The sequence below is a fragment of the Monodon monoceros genome, unplaced genomic scaffold (assembly GCF_005190385.1).
Source record: "Monodon monoceros isolate NGI ecotype Baffin Bay Population unplaced genomic scaffold, NGI_Narwhal_1 Super_Scaffold_1, whole genome shotgun sequence".
Taxonomy (NCBI): Eukaryota; Metazoa; Chordata; class Mammalia; order Artiodactyla; family Monodontidae; genus Monodon; species Monodon monoceros.
Window position 1 is genome coordinate 67,272,838 of NW_021703765.1, and position 16,902 is coordinate 67,289,739.

Consider the following 16,902-nt stretch of genomic DNA (forward strand, 5'->3'; position numbering starts at 1 on the left):
GTGTACATGTGTGGGAGAGAGAGAAAGAGAGAGCTAATACTGAGACCTTAAAATGTACCAGATACTCTTTTATTATTAACTCATTTACTCCCCAGAACAGCCCCGTGAGGTAAGTACTATTATGATTCCCATTTTACAGGTGAGGACACTGAGGCTCAGAGAGGTTCAGTCAGTCTCCCAAGGCCACACAGCCAGTGTTGGTAGAGCTGGCATCTGCACCCAGGCAGTCTGGCCCCTGAGTCTGCGCTTAGCCACTCTGTTTTTAAAAGTACAGAAAACAGATCGATAGGGTACGCTTCAGAATGCTATGCTCAGGTCCCTGTAGGGAGCTGAAGGACTCAGAGTGGTGACCCCAGGGGCTATTCGCCTTACCATTTGTGTCTTAGAATTACTTCCCAAGAACAAAATACTCATCTTAGTCATATAAATAAAAAGTAATTTTTAAAAAGTCAGAGAGGTCAAGGAAGCAGAATTTCAACACCACTGAAGTGGTGTGCATTGTCTAGCCCTTTCTCCCAGCTTCCCACCCCATGCTTTTATCCCCATTGTACAGAGCAGGTATGATGAGGCCATATGACTTGCCCACATTCTTATACTTGATAAGAGCCGAGTGGGCCCTGGGGACCAGTCCCCCCAACCTTTCCTGCTGCCCCAGAGTCCCTGAGCAGGGAGCCCACCTGAGCACCACCTGGGTCTGCCCGTGCCCCGTCCAGCCCGTCCTCTCTCCCCAGGATCGAGCGATCCACAGACCAGGTCATCAAGCCCGTGAACCTGGAAGCTCTCTCCAAGTGGACTGGCCACATCCCTGGAGATGTGTTGAGGGACATGGCCCAGATCGCCCCCATGCTGGCTCGGCTTGGCTATGACCCCTATGCAAACCCGCCCAACTACGGCAACCCCGATCCCATCGTCATCAACAACACACACCGGGTGAGTGCACATGCACACAGGGAGATGCGTGCTCAGGCTGTGGTGGGGGTGGAGGCTCCAGCTACCCCAGAAAACAGTTTCTTGATTCCTATGCAGCTGGTCTGTTTCTGTCTCAGGGACACGGTGGTTTGTACGGCTGCTTGTATTTCCATTTTTGCTTGGGCCACAAGGAAGCTCAAAACCAACTGGTAGGCTGCCTCTCACACTGTATAGCATCTCACGGCAGGCCCATTCATGCACTAATTCCATCCTATTTCTCTACTTTGATTTACCCTTTTCCCCCTGCTTCCCTGGCTGTTTGTTCGTCTGTTTGTAAAGCACTTCAAGTCTCTGTTGAGACTGGGTGTGAATAAATCAACGATGGGTCCCTTTATTGCCCCCGTAAGGTTTAATTTTTAATTTTATTTATTTATTTTTGGCCCTGCCTCGAGGCATGTGGGATCTTAATTCCCCAACCAGGGATCGAAACCATGCTCCCTGCAGTGGAAGCACAGAGTCTTAACCACTGGACCGCCAGGGAAGTCCCTGCCCCCATAAGGTTTAATATTTACTTCTCAGACAAATGTAAGTTTAGGGTGGTTAAATTACTTTTTAAGTTGTCCTTAGTGTAGGTGGTCAAGGGGAAATGACTTTGAGAAGATGTTTTTGGAGCATAAAAGTAGGCTAATCCTGGGTGTGGAACAGTTACCAAGTCGATATTATTTACATGTCACTGTCACAGCTTCTCCTTCACTCTGGTTGCTGTGTTCTGACTTCCTCAGAGACACGAAGTTAATGAAAATATCTGAAAATGGGACCCAGGCCTGAGGAAGAGCCCTCCTACCCCTTATGTCATTGAGACCCAGAGTTTTAATTTAGGCTGAGTTTGGCATTTCTTTTTTTCTCATTTTTTTAAAAATTAATTCTAAAGTCCTCTGATTCTACTTTCAGAGAACTACTTTGTGTTTGGTCTGTTGAACTAGAGAAGAAAGGGCACGCATCTTAAATTTATTTATTTAATTTATTTATTTTTGGCTGCATTGGGTCTTCATTGCTGCGCGCAGGCTTTCTCTAGTTGCAGTGAGCAGGGGATACTCTTCTTGCGGTGCACGGGCTTCTCATTGTGGTGGCTTCTCTTGTTGCGGAGCACGGGCTGTAGGCGCACGGGCTTCAGTAGTTGTGGCACATGGGCTTCAGTAGTTGTGGCTCACAGGCTTAGTTGCTCTGTGGCATATGGGATCTTCCTGGACCAGGGCTCGAACCCGTGTCCTCTGCACTGGCATGCGGATTCTTTACCACTGCGCCACCAGGGAAGCCCGAGTTTGGCATTTACGAGCACATGCTGATTTTAGAAAGTAAACAGTTCTTTTTTTTCTTTCTCTTATTGCCTTATAACTGACTTATTATATTATTGTAGTTTCAGGTGTATGACAGAACAATTTGATATTTGTGCACATGGCAAAACGATCACTACAATTTGAGTCTAGTTACCCACTGTCTGTCACTGTACAAATTTACAACATATGCAGTACAATATTACCAACTATAATCACTGTGCTGTACATTACATCCCTGTGGCTTGTTTATTGTATATTATCTTGACCCCCTTCACCCATTTCACCTCCCCCCCCAACCCAACAGTTCTTGTATTGAATCAGAAAGGAAGAGAGTCATTACTCTTTATTCTCCTTTAATTCTTCAGTGGACTCAAGGAGAAAGACTCCATTTGATGCCAACAAGTCTTTAACATGTGCAAGCTTTCTTTCTTTCTCTCTCTCTCTCTCTCTCTCTTTCTTTTTCTATTTTTTGGCCACGCCGTGCACCATGTGGGATCTTAGTTCCCTGATCAGGGCTCGAACCCGTGTCGCCTGCATTGGAAGTGCGGAGTCTTAACCACTGGACCACCAGGGAATTCCTGCAAGCTTTCTTTTTAACGGAGAGAATTTACTAACACTGAGCGTAGGCGGCTCTGCCCTTGTCCTTGAAATGCAAGCCCATCTATAGGTCTCATTACTTCCTCTTGCCCTGACATCAGTTGATTTTGTAAACATCTACTTGTGGAAATACTCAGGGATCCAAGGTAGATACCCAGAGTGCATGGAGAGCGTAGGTGTTGGCAACCTGGATGTGGCTTATTTTTATGATTTTATTATTTTTGTTTTAAATATTTATTATTAATTTTAATGTTTACTATTTAATAATAGTTATCATTCTTTAAACTGTACTTAGGTGCTTTATATACTTTCCTGTATATATGCTATATTTCATAATAAAAAATTCATTAACGGGATTAGGGACTTCCCTGGTGGCGCAGTGGTTAAGAATCCACCTGCCAATGCAGGGGACACAGGCTTGAGCCCTGGTCCGGGAAGATCCCAAATGCTGCCGAGCAACTAAGCCCATGCGCCACAACTACTGAGCCTGCGCTCTAGAGCCCGTGCGCCACAACTACTGAAGCCTGCGTGCCTAGAGCACGTGCTCCACGACAAGAGAAGCCACCGCAATGAGAAGCCCGCGCACTGGAACGAAGAGAAGCCCCCTGCTCACTGCAACTAGAGAAAGCCCGCGCGCAGCAATGAAGACCCAACACAGCCAAAAATAAATAAATAAATATATTATTTTTAAAAATTCATTAACGGGCTTAAAAAAGCAGCAGCAACTGGTGATGACCTTGAAATCCAGCCCCCAAATGCTTCTCAGAAGGGGTGGCTGGGACAGGATGAGGGCATCAGAGAAAGCTGGCCTCTCCTTACCTGCTTTTTTAAGCCAGGGGCCCAGCTCCTCTGAAGTCCCTCTAAAAGGCAGAGGCCCCTGGCAGGTCCTAGACTATGGGTCAGAAGCTCCCAGAGCAAGGCCTGACCTTGAGTGTTGTATAAAAAAAATTCTGATGAGCAGTGATGGGTAGGAACAGCTGTTTGGAGCTCTGTTGTTTATTTAAAACAGCAGATGTCTCTGGGTTTCTTCCAAAGAGGTTTACTCCCCAAAGAAAAACTCTGTTTTCTACTAACTTATTTAATGACACAAGTGTTAAGAGAACCACAATTCCCTGATTCACTTATTCTCATCCCTAACTGTGAATTTTTGTGACAAATACACTTGTACTACTGAGAAGAAATATTTTGACACTTCATCTATCTATGCAAGTAGAGAATTGATAGGGTCACTTTCAAAAGTGATTTTTTGCATTTCAAGTTTCTGGCTTAAATACCCAACGGTGCAGATTTTTACATTTGTAAGAACTAAATTGGGTTTAAAAAAAGCCAAAAACTTGCTCTAGTTTTGTGACCCTGTGTACTTTTTTTTTTTTTTTTTTTTTTTTTTTGCGGTACGCGGGCCTCTCACTGTTGTGGCCTCTCCCGTTGCAGAGCACAGGCTCCGGACGCACAGGCTCAGCGGCCATGGCTCACGGGCCCAGCCGCTCCGCGCCACGTGGGATCTTCCCGGACCGGGGCATGAACCTGTGTCGCCTGCATTGGCAGGCGGACTCCCAACCACTGCGCCACCAGGGAAGCCCAGACCCTGTGTACTTTTAAAATAAAATCAAGAAAGCAAAAAAAGGAAAAACAAAAACAAAACAAAAGAGCTTTACTCCTTGGGGGTTCCACAAGTTTTAACAAGTGCCAGACACCTTATTTAGTCTTTACAGTGGTTTTGCTGTAACTACAAAGATAAGTCCCCTCGTTGAAAGCCACAAGGGTGTGCGTGTGTGTGTGCGTGTGTGTGTGTATACTGAAGGCACAGAATGTTCCTGTATTGGATTCTAGGCAGTACACTCAGTTCTGAAATGATCCCAGTGCTAATGAAACTGTCTGTACCTGTGCTGTTCATTGCAGCCACTAGGCTTGTGTGGCCAGTGAAATGTGATGAGTCCAAATTGAAAGCTGCCGTGTAAGTGTGAAACACACACTGGATTTTGAGGTCCTCGTACCCCCAAAAAGCATGTAAAACTTCTCCTTAATCATTTTTATATTGATTACATAGGGAAGGAAAACTTTTCCCTTTTTCCCTTCTAGGTTCTTTGGCTGGTCTGATAATGAAATTGACATAAGACAGATTAATAGGAGACAAAACAAATTTAATATCGTACATACAGGGGCTCATAAAAATAGGAGATTCATAAGAAGGGGCCAAAGCCGGCATCTTTCATACCTTTTAGACGAAGAAAGAATACATTTGTGAAGTACTGATAAGACAAAGACATCTGGGCTTGGGGTAGTAAATTACTGAAGAAGTAACAAGGTTTGTGTACACAGCCCTTTTGGCCCTGATTTCTCCATCTCTGGTGATAAGGATGGCTCTCTACCTCCTGTTGTGGGGAGGGTACCTTTCACCTGGGAGATTTATTCCCTGCTCTCAAGGGCACAAAGGAGGGTCAGAGTGTCTTGGCACCGGCTGTTTCTTAAATAACTTTAATTCAAAATAATGAATATGCCAAAATGGTAGATTTGGGGGCGACCTGCCCTGAACCCCATCAATTACATGTTGAGGTATTAATATTTTAGCTATATCAGGTTAAATAAAAAATACCACTAGAGGGAATTCCCTGTAGTTCCAGTGGTTAGGACTCCATGCTTTCACTGCTGAGGGTCCAGGTTCCATCCCTGGTTGGGGAACTGAGATCCCACAAGCTGCACGGTGTGGCCAAAAAAAAAAACCCACTAGAATTAATTTCACCTGTTTCACTTTTTTTTTTAATGTGGCTACTAGACAATTTTAAATTACAGACTAGGTTCACATTATATTCTATTGGACAGTGCTGGTCTATCCAGTGCCTTGTATTTCGAGAGACAGTGGAAAGGCCTGGAATTTTCTGGTTCCCACCTCACGGCCTTTGTCCTCTCTGTGCCCTCTGGCTGGAATGCTTCTCCTTCAGAGCGTAGCCTGGCAGGATTTCCTTGTCACTCAGGTCTCAGCACAAAGGCCATGCGTTCCAAGGGGCCCTTTCTGACCACCCATTCAGAAGAAGCCCCCTGGGCACTCCTAATCACATACTTTCCTTGTAGTACTTCCCATGGTTTGATATGTTCTTGTTTAATTGTGTTTGTTGTCACCTGTGGATTGTCTGGCCCTCCCCACTCCAGAACGGAAGCTCCAGGAGGATGGGACTTCTAATTGTCTGGGCAGTGTTGTAATGGCCCCCAACCCCCTCCCCACCCCCGAGCTTAGAATAATGCCGGAATAAGAGGAGCTTATTAATACATGTTTGTTGGATGGATGCATGGATGAGCAGGTGGATAAGTGGATGGGTGGGTTGGGTGGATGGATGGATAGGTGTGTAGATGGGTGGGTAGGTGGACGGGAGGGTAGATGGGGGGCGTGGATGGGAGGGTGGATGGGGGGGTTGTGGGTGGATGGAGAGGTAGATGGATGGGAGGGTGGATGGATGGGTACCCGGATGGATGGGTGGGTGTGCAAATGATGGACTAAATTTTATTTTTTGATCATTTCTACAATAGCAATAATTTTTTCTTTCCTAGGTCTTGAAAGGGGACTATAAAACACCAGCCAATCTGAAAGGCTATCTTCAGGTCAGAAACCCCAGGGGGAATTCTGCGTCACCACTAGCTTCCTCTGTGCCCTTGAACGCTTCACTTCTCTCATATGGTTGATGGTTTGTCCATCAGAAAATTGGATGGGGGTGGGATTCCGGTCAGAGGCTCTCAAGTGTCTGATCCACCTGGAGCGACATCTCAGTAGCCCTTCAGCCTGAGCCCCTTCCTTGTCCCCTGGCTTGAAAGCAGTTGGAGGAACTTAGTGGGGATTTGCTGTCAAACTTTCTGCCTCTAGCCTTAAATTCAGCTTCATTTAAAGTGGCAATTCCTGGGCTTCCCTGAAGGTCCAGTGGTTAAGATTCCGTGTTTTCACTGCAGGGGTGTGGGTTTGATCCCTGGTCAGGGAAGTTCCGTGTGCCGCACCGTGTGGCCAAAATAAAAAAGTATGAAGTGGCAGTTCCCAGCCCAGCACAAAAATTTCATCAGTCTACCAGAAAATGAGGGTCATGTGATGCAGGTATGTGTGCAAATGTAGACATAATACAGTCCTGTGTCCCCACACGCATCCCCACAGGCTGTCCTCCCATGCATCCTGGGCGTGTCCATGGAGGCTGTCCCTGAATCTTGTCAAGAAGAACCGCTCCCAGGACTGACGTAGCATCCTCCTTTTGGTGCCAAAGTGCTCCTTTTTAAATGAAGGGTGGTGATGCTACAACCAGTAGTTTCAGTTCGTGTGTGTGTTTTATTTAACTTGGCCAGGAAAGGTTGGGGTCACGCTATGCTAATCCCCAGTTTAATCATCTAACTCACAAGACTGACGGGTCGGGCAATGAGATTTTGGTCCTTTGGGGACGAGTCCACACTCCCTTTGTGGGAATCAGAAACCCATCTCTTGCCACTGTGAAAAAATATTGCCAGAATTAATCAGCACTAATCTGTTATTTGTTTTAGCCCAAAGAGGATGTAACAAGAACAACAAACAGAAGTGGGGTAAGGGGAATTAGCCACAGTCTGAAACTCTTTTCATTTTTACATACAGTCTTTTTTTTTTGCCCACCTGGATATCCATTTTTATGTTCCTCGCAATTCCATTGTATGAGCTGCTTTGTTTTACTTTCTTACTGTTTTTCCATCTTGGGGGTCTCACGTGGCCATTTCGGATGGCTACATAGTTTTCTCTGGAATCCATTATGTGCCACCAATTACTTAACTGTTGCCCTATGTAATTTTTGCAATATTTTGCGATATTTCAAATGATGTCACGCACCTATCATCCTGATTTTGCCTCTCTTCTGTGGGGCGAGGGCTGGGGGCGCCTCTATGGAATTGTTCCCTCCGAATACAATTTTTTTATATAAATTTATTTATTTTTGGTTGCATTGGGTTTTCATTGCTGCGCGTGGGCTTTCTCTAGTTGCAGCGAGCAGGGGCTACTTTTCGTTGCGGTGCGTGGGCTTCTTATTGCGGTGGCTTCTCTTGTTGCGGAACACAGGCTCTAGGCTCACAGGCTTCAGTAGTTGTGGCACTCGGGCTCCGTAGAGTTGTGGCTCACGGGCTGTAGAGCGCATGCTCAGTAGTTGTGGCACGCGGGCTTAGTTGCTCCGCGGCATGTGGGATCCTCCCAGACCAGGGCTCAAACCGGTGTCTCCTGCATTGGCAGGTGGATTCTTAACCACTGCACCACCAGGGAAGTCCCCAGATACATTTTTAAGGAGTGGAATCAGAGGATGGAAGGGTCTTTTTTTTTTTGGTCGTGCGGCATGTGGGATCTTAGTTCCTGGACCAGGGATCATACCCGTGCCCCTTGCAGTGGAATCGTGGATTCTTAACCACCGGACCACCGGGGCATTCCCCATGGGAGGGTCTTTTTTGAGACTCTTGAACTACAAGGTTAAAATTGCTTTACAGAAGAGTTGGACCCGTTTACACTCTCCTGCACTGTGTGGCGTATTCAAGCTGGCCTGGGACTGTTTTTTGCTCTCTTAGGAGCAAAATGTAGAGGAATAGCATATGCTCCATCATCGTGAGCAGTCCCACCCTCTGGAGAGCTGACCCACAAATTACGTCAAACCCCTACTTTCTGCCCTTTTCTCCTCCACTGTCCCCCACTGTGCACGTGATCTCCTGCAGGATATTGCAAAACTTGGAAACAATCTTAGGGCAACAGTTGAGTAATGGTGGTGTGTACATTGTATAGAATATTATGTAGCCATCCAAAAATGGTAATCGTGAAACCCCAAAAATAGGAAGATAGGAAGCAAGCAAAACAAAGCTGCTCACACGTTAGAATGGCAACTCATGCAAAAATGTATACTCAATCCCTAAACTCCAAACACCCTCTCCTTTCCAGGGCTTTGCTAATCCCTCTGCTGGGAATGCTTTTCTACCCACATCCGTGCATGGCCGGCTTCGTTTTCATCTTTTAGCTCTTTGCTTATGGGGTGTTTTCCAACACCAACAACTAATTCTCTGATTATCTGGACACCAACTAGGTGTTGCGTAATTCAGTTCAATTCTGACACTGATTTCCGGAGATAGCCTCTGACCCCACAGGTTAAGGGCCCAGTCCCACAAAAGTGCCCCCACTTCAGATGCCCAGGCTACCTACCTTTCTGCCCAGCCAACTACACATTTGCGGGGTCCCCATGCCCCACCCCCACTCGGGTTTGGTAATTCACTAGAACACCACACAGGACTCAGGAAAACACTTTACTTCCTAGATCACCAGCTTATCATAAAGGCTGTAACTCAGGAACAGCCCAGTGGAAGAGATGTGTAGGGCGAGGTATGGGGGAAGGGGCGTGGAGCTCCCATGCCCTCTCTGGGTGCACCACCCTCCCGGCACCTCCCTGTGATCTCCCACCCCGACTCCCTGAACCCTATCACTTATGGATTTTTATGGAGGTTTCATTAAGTAGGCATGGTTGATTAAATCATTGGCTGTTGGTTATTAACCTCCAGCCTCCTCCCTTCCCCAGAGGTTAGGGTGGAGGGCGCTGAAATTTCCAGCCCTTTAATCATGCCTTAGCCTTTTTGGTTACCAAGCCCACATCCTGAAGCCAGGGGCCCCCAGCCATCAGTCATCTCATTTGCATACAAAAGATGCTTTTTCTCACTAGGGAGATTCCAAGGGTTCTAGGAGCTTGGTGCCAGGAACCCAAGGGCAAACACATGTAGGTTTTTCATTACACTCCACCTTAAATGTCATCCCCCTGTAGTGGCCTCTCCGAACCACTTTATCGGAAGGAGCCCCAACACCAGTCACTCATATCAGCCCATTGTATTGCCTGGACTTAATAGTGTCTTACGGATATGTTTGTGGAGCAGGCTCTCCCCACTAGAATGTGAGCTGGGTGGGGATAGGATAGGGTCTATCATGTTCACAGTAGCCCCAGCACCCGGCACATAGTAGGTGTACAGTAGCTACTCGGTGAGGAGTGTGCCCGATTCAGTGATGCTGAGGGCTGAACCTCAGGGCAGTGAGGCCCTGGTACCACCACTTGGCTGTGACCCTTCCTCTGTGTGTTGTCTTCCTCCAGGTGAACCAGAATAGCACCTCTTCCCACCTAGGAAGCTCATGATTTCCAGGTAGGCCTGCGGACTTTGCCGGGACCTTCCGACACTTCTGAGCCCAGGAGTCACTTTTCTGAAAAGCTTGTCCTTCCTGAGCCTCCCTGGGGAGGAGTGGCCACCAAGGTGGGCTGACCCAGCCCCATCAGGAGGTTTCCCTGGCCCCAGCCTGGGGAGCTACTTATAGAATCAAGGCTTAGTCTCCTAGCTCTGGATCGGGGGTGTGGGCAGGGATCAATGCTGAACCAGCCAGAAAAAGGTTTATCTGGCATTGGGGAGGGGGTACAGAGGACAGGTGTGATGGGGGGATTCTACAACCATTTTGCACAGAATGCTGTCTGCCAACCCAGCTTCTATAAACAGCATCAGGTTGGCCCAAAGCAATTAATGTTGTAGTAATAGTCGCAAGCAGTTCTGGTCTAAGAATAACCCCTACTGCACTGGGCTGAGTGCTCTTCCTGTGTTACTCCTTTAACCCTCAGCATCCCTGGGAGGCAGGTGACATGACTGTCCCATTTTATGTAGGAGAAAACCAAAGCCCAGAGAAGGGCGTTGACTGGCCTAAGGCCACAGGGCCACCAAAAGTCATCTCCCCCAGAGTTTGCTTTTAACAAACGATTTTAAGTGCATATTTATCCATCCATGTTCTGCCAAGGGGCAGGGAAACAGGTTCTGAACTTGGGAAGTCAAAGATTTAAGGACTCACTCGAGGTTCAACTCCTGTTGGCCTCTGTTTTCCCCATCTGGAGAATGGGGATTCATCACTGTCCGCCTCCAAGGGTGGTCGTGAGATGAAGTGAGCCGGCCCGGGTGGGAGCGCTGGGACCTCGCGGCAGACGTGGGCCCTGGAGTTAAGGCTCCAGCGAGTGAGCTCACTTCCTTATGCTCCCCAGCCTCTCTGATCAGGCTCAGGGAAACCTGGGGGAGTCAGAGAGGCCAGGACCAACTTGCCTGGGTATTTGGCCTATTCTTTTAAACTGTAAAAGAGCTTCTAGCCTCTAGTCGATGTTTAGTTTCCTTATCTTATTTTTAAATAATCAGCATATTTTTTCATTTTTCTTGAAATCCACTTTGCACCAGCCCACAAGGCTGGAGACACGAAGTCACCCTGACTCTCAGCATTCCCATCTTGAGTTGTGCTAAGATCCAGGACTTCCGTTTAATTCCTAAGAAGTCTCACGTTGAAAGCAGTCTTTTTCCAAGTTTTTCCCCAACTCGATTTCCCTCTCTCTCTTTCTGCAGGTTCATTAGTAGAATCCTGAACCTTCTCGTTGACGAAAACCAGGATCTATTTCTCGCTTTACTCTTTAGATGAGGGCCCAGAGACAGGGTACTTTAGCTAATCATTGCCATCTGCTCTTCATAAATCAGAAAAGTGATATCTTTGAGGTCAAGTGGCGACAGGTTGAGATGTGGGTAAGGACCCAAGAAACATTTTTAAAGGTAAATTCTCTCCAGCCATCTGGATGCTATAGAAAATCTCACATGCTTACATGAATGCATGAAGACCATCTGTCCTGCAATCACACATATAAATATACAAGATCTGTTTCAGAATTGCGACTCTGGGCCTAACACCCGTTTTCTCCCCTTTCAGATCTTTGCAAGTGGCTTTGTTGCCAGAAGAGAAGAATCTTTGCATTTGAGTGGAAATCGGACCTCAAATCCAAGCATATTGCTTGCTATTAATCGCCAAAACAGGACTGCTCACGAGGAATCTATTTGCATATGGTTGCAAAAGCTGAATCATTGAAAACTTAACCTTGAAACATTCTATCTTAGGATAGTCTGGGGTAGAGAACCAAGAGTGTGGAGGTAGTCCGGCTTTTGAAACTTAGGTATTTTATATTTTTCCCCTCGAGAAGTTTTTTTTAAGAAATGGATTTGCCATCCTCCTTAATTTGCAGGACTGCCTTGGTGGCTTTGTTTGCTGGGACAAGGCCCACCACTCGTGCCTCTCCTGTTGACCCTTACTTTTGAATTCAAAGAATCTATTTAAGAATTTAATATATGAGACTTTCTTTGATTCCTCCTCAGTTTTACTCACAGAGAAAAATATATATATATTATTTGAATAAACTGAACAGGGACTCATTTGTCTGTGCCTTACTTTACAGAGTGAATAGATTTTTTTCTTCCATGTCGAGTGTTGTCAGGTGGATTGATGATGAACAAAGGCTGGAGAATAGGTCCACACAAGGGCACAGCTGAACTCCTGTGTCAGGGAGCCCCAAGGCCACCCTTGGGTTTGGCGATTTGCTACAAGGACTCACGGAACTCAGAAAACCTGGTGGACTCACAGTTACAGTTTATTACAGCGAAAGGATACGGATTAAAATCAGCAAGGGAAACAGGCGCATAGGGCAGAGTCCAGGAGAGCCCAGGCACAAGCTCCCAGATGTCCTCTCCCACTGGAGTCTCACAGACACGCTCGATTCTCCCACCAACAATGTGTGACAACACGTATGAAGTATTGCCAGCCAGGAAGGCTCACCTGAGGCTTAGTGTCCAGCATTTTTTACTTGGCGTCAGTCACAAACGTATGCAGCAACTGACCATAGTTACTTGGTCTCCAGCCCTTCCAGGGGTCAAATGGTACAGTGTGATCCAAGACCCCCCATAAATCACATTGTTAACATAGACTCTGTGGCCTGTTGTGGTCCAGGGTCCTAGGTATTCGAAGGCACTCCTTCTAGTGAGGACATCCCAAGGGCTCAGAGGTGAGCTCCCAGGAGCTGGTCCAGGCTGGTCCTTTGTCACATGCAGGGTTTGTTGGAACTCTCCAAGCCTGCTGACTTCATCCTTGGCTGCTCAGATGCTTAGGGATCAACCAGGCCCAGAATAGTTTGTTATCCTTTAAGGGTTAACTGTTTTACCCACACTGCCTTGCCTTAGCTCTCATTGACAGTAGTGAGGCTTTGGGAAGGTAGTGAGACTCACAGTGGCGTGGGGTATGGAGTTTTGGAGTCAGGCCGAAGTACCAGCTGTGTGGTTGGCTCCCCTGTTTCTTCATCTGTAAAATGAGGAAGGTAGAACTTCCTGGGTTTATTGGGAGGGGCCGATGGGTGACGTGGGCTGTGGTGCCTGGTGTGTGATGAGCCCGCAGTGTGAGGCAGCTCTTGTCTCTCCTTGTCTTGAGACAGAGGTGGGCTGGGTAGCTGATGGAGTCATGGACACAGGAAGCTCATGATCACCCCTCAAGGGTTAGCAGAAGACATCCGGCCTCATTCACTGCTCTACACATCTATTGCTGCATGACTCAACAGCCCCCAGCTTCGTGACTTAAAAGCATTTATTGTTGAATCTCTCAGTTCTAGGAGTTAACTAGAGTGAGCTCAGTGGTTCTCACAGTCAGATGGTGGCTGGGGCTTCTGTCCACTGAAGGCTCCTGCAGTCACATGTCTGGTGCCTGGGCTGGGGATGGTTGGAGGATTTGGAGGCGTCATTATCATGTAGCCTCTCCACATGGCGAGCCTTGACTTCCTTGTAGCATGGTTAGGCAGACTCCTTATATGGCGGCTGGGCTCCCCCAGAGTAGATGCCACGCAGTTAAGGGATATGCCTGGAGCTGGTGCAGTGTCACTTCACCTCACCTGTGTCCTTTTGAGGACGCTTGCTTTACAGATAATGTCCCAGGCCTGCAGAACCTTGTCCCAGCTTGCTATCTAAGGATAGTGTTCACAAATTCTTGGAAGATAAGTAGGGTAGAAACCATCTGTAAGAAACACTTGAAAGGAAACCAAATTTGCTAATCTCAGTTGATCTGGATCTTCAATTCTGCCAAGTTCAGGACATGATATATATATTTTTTGAACAAAACTCAAAATAAGACTAAGCCATGTGCAACTGTAGAATGTCAATGTCCCAGAAAAGGTACTTGTGCTAGGCTTTAAATATATCATCTTTGAAATGCCACTTACAGATTGTTTCTATGGTACCAACCTATTTAAAGTTGTAACTGAGTGAGGATCCCCCCCCCAAATCTTTTGAAGGCGATACGGAAACAGTGCTGTACGGTGTGAGCTGCCTAAGGGGTGATTAGGAGCGTGGATTCGGCTTAGAAACGACCTTGGAAGGTTGAGGAATCGAAGAGATGACATATGCAGAGGTCTTTGTGACCCTGAACAGACAGTAGTCACCCTATAAGTATTAGCTCAAGTAAGTGGACAGAAATGATGTGGGTGGGTGCATGCACCGTGTAGCAAAGAAAGGACTGGTCTGACTGTGTCCTTCAGTCGTCTGTGTGTCCCTGGTACCTCCCCTGTGGCATGGCCTCCTCTGTTGCCTCTTCTGTGAGAAGGGAGGGCTGGACCAATGATTGTCCGAGAGCCCTGCCAGGCTTCTGCTGAGGGACCTTATTGCCTGGCAACCCCCTCCTGGGAAGGCTACATGTCTGAGCACCTCATTGGGAATCTAGACATGGGCCTGGATGTCCCTGGGTCCCAAATCAAGGGTTTATCTGGGCAGTGCCAGGAGACCAGGCTGGGTATGAGATCATGAAACTACACCTCTGGCCACCTCTCTCCTTTCTTTTCCTGAGGCTGTGCATTTGAGTCCAAATATCTGGAAAAACCACTATCTTTGAGGCTAGAGACCATCTATGCAGAGAGACGAGACTGGGTCTTTTAAATGAAAATAGCCACAACCATTTAAGAGATCTTACTATGCCAGGGGCTTTACATGCATTAATTAGCCTTCCCCCTTTTATTTTGGTCCTGGGAACAACCTTTTTAGAGCAGTGCTATCTTTATCTCCATTTTAGAGGTGGGAAAACTGAGGTGTAGAGAAGCAAAGCAACCTGCCCCAGGTCCCCTATCTAGGAAGCAGCGAAGTGGAGATTTGGATCCCTAAAGTTTTACTCCAGAACCTTCACTTTTAAAAAATTCTAAGTACATAGAGAAAACATTATTTCTCTTAATCATTTGAGACTTAGTTGCCTATGTGATGCCCCTCCACCCTGCACCAAATACTTTAGTATTTCCAACAAACAGTGACATTCTCCATCGTAACCACAGGACAACCATCAAAATCAGGAAGTGAACATGGACACATCGCTACCATGGAAACCTCAGCTTACCCCATTTAAGTTTTGACAGCTGCCCCAATAACTTCCTTTATAGCAAAAAGATCCAGTTCAGAGTCATGTGTTGCATTTAGTTGTCATGTCTCTTCAGTCGCCTTCAGTCTGGAACAGTTGTAGGGTCTTTCATTTTCATGACCTTGGCACTTTTTTTTTTTTTTTTGACCTTGGCACTTTTGAAGATGACAGACTGGTGGTTTTGTAGAAGTCCCTTTAATGGGGTTTGTCTTCTGTATCCTCATGACTCCATTCAGGTTATGCAGCTTGGCAGGAAATCACAGGAGTGATGCTTCCATCTTCTCAGGACATCCTATCACGTGATTCCCATTTGCCCCATTCTAGGGGACACACACTTGATCAGAGCCTGTATTCTCAATGACCCCACAACCATCCAGAAGGTTTCCTTTTCCAGAAGCCACATGGTAGGGTCCATTTGGTGAAACAAATCCACTAGCATCCGTCTGTCAAGAGCAAAGTAACTCAGATCCATAAAATCTGCTGTAGAGCTATGGACATAGCTACTGAGAAGCCAGGCTTATTTTTATTTTTGACTTTGACTTATAAATAGAAGCATACACATTTTCAGGCCCAGGCTCAACATGGTTTATCTTGTCTCCGTGTTTCCCTCACTCTGCTCCGTAGTAGACTTTTCAGTCTGTAAGACTCTCTCCCCCGCCTTCTCCTCTACTAAAACCTCACTTTCCAGATTCTTTCCTGAGTACATACTATGTGTAAGTGTGTGTCTATGTGTAAGGCACATGGACTGGACATGTCACTGGGATACAGAGACCATTAAGTCACAGTCCCTGTTCGCAAGAGGCTGGCATGTAATTGGCTTCATGTAGGTTCTCATTTAATTAATAACAACCATGGGAACTTAGACCCAAGTCTTTTGACTCCAAGTCCAGTGCTCTGTGTATACTCTAACAATGCCTCCTGGATCTTTTCATCTTAGAGAGAGAGTGAGAGAAAACAAAGCAAAAATTAGCAGCTAACACTCTCTAAGCACCTGTTATGTACCAGGTACAGTTTTAATTGCTTACATATTTTATCTCAACCGTTTGCAGAAGAGAAAACTGAGGCTTAAGATGTATGTATGTAATGCCTTGCCCGAGGTCCACAGTTGGTAAGTGGCAGAGCTGAGACCAGAACTCTGGAGTCTGTGTACCCACACAGAGTCCAGAGCTGGTGAGGGATTCCCTGGGAGTGCCTGGTGCCTATTTGTTCCCTGGATCCCTGGAGCCTAGCACAGTGTAGGCCCTCAGTACATTTTTATTAGATCATTGAATGGATTTATTTGCCAACCTGTTGGAAAGGAAGAGAATGGAAAGATTTTCTGGCGGGAATACTTGGGAATTCTAGAGTTTGCCCATTCATTCCTTCACTCCCTCAAACACCTGTATAAGGCAACTGATCTGTGCCAACGACAGTGCTTATACTGAGAGACCCAAAGATCCAGGAGACAGTTTTGACCTTCATTATTTCTATTTGAATGCCATGTCTCGTCCCCACCTCTAACTCGCCCCCCCGCCCCCCGCAAATGTCTCACACACAGCTATCCCATGAGCTACTCCTATATCCCCATTTTGCAGATTTAGAATCTCAGGCTGGCAAAGGAGTCTCCCTAGGCTAGGGTGGCTTGACGACGTCCACACCCGTCGTCACAGGCTGGGCGTCGCCCCGAAGCGGGCGCAACAGGGAAATCAGCCCTCCTCCATTCCGGGCCCTGAAAACCCTCCCTGGTAGCTCAGCCACTCTAGATCCAAAGCCGCCCTAGCGTTCCCCTGCTGCCATGGCAACCTGCGCGACATTTCCGCTGTCGAGAAATGTCATTTCCGGCGCGCCTGTCCC

General features: G+C 46.9%; 1 protein-coding gene across 9 annotated transcripts in view; it reads left to right on the top strand.

The window, feature by feature from the left end:
• The window catches only part of TPST2 (tyrosylprotein sulfotransferase 2), a 56,688-nt gene extending 44,602 nt beyond the window's left edge, over positions 1-12,086 (top strand). For 5 of the 9 annotated variants that reach the window (XM_029219218.1, XM_029219224.1, XM_029219212.1 and 2 more), the window contains 3 exons: positions 732-930; positions 6,387-6,437; positions 6,780-7,343. In XM_029219218.1, the coding sequence (XP_029075051.1) occupies positions 732-930; positions 6,387-6,437; positions 6,780-6,902 (373 nt within the window). In that variant the 3' untranslated portion in view covers positions 6,903-7,343. The other 4 variants (XR_003792876.1, XM_029219191.1, XM_029219200.1 and 1 more) reach the window with 4 other exon arrangements.
• Positions 12,087-16,902: the final 4,816 nt, after the last annotated feature.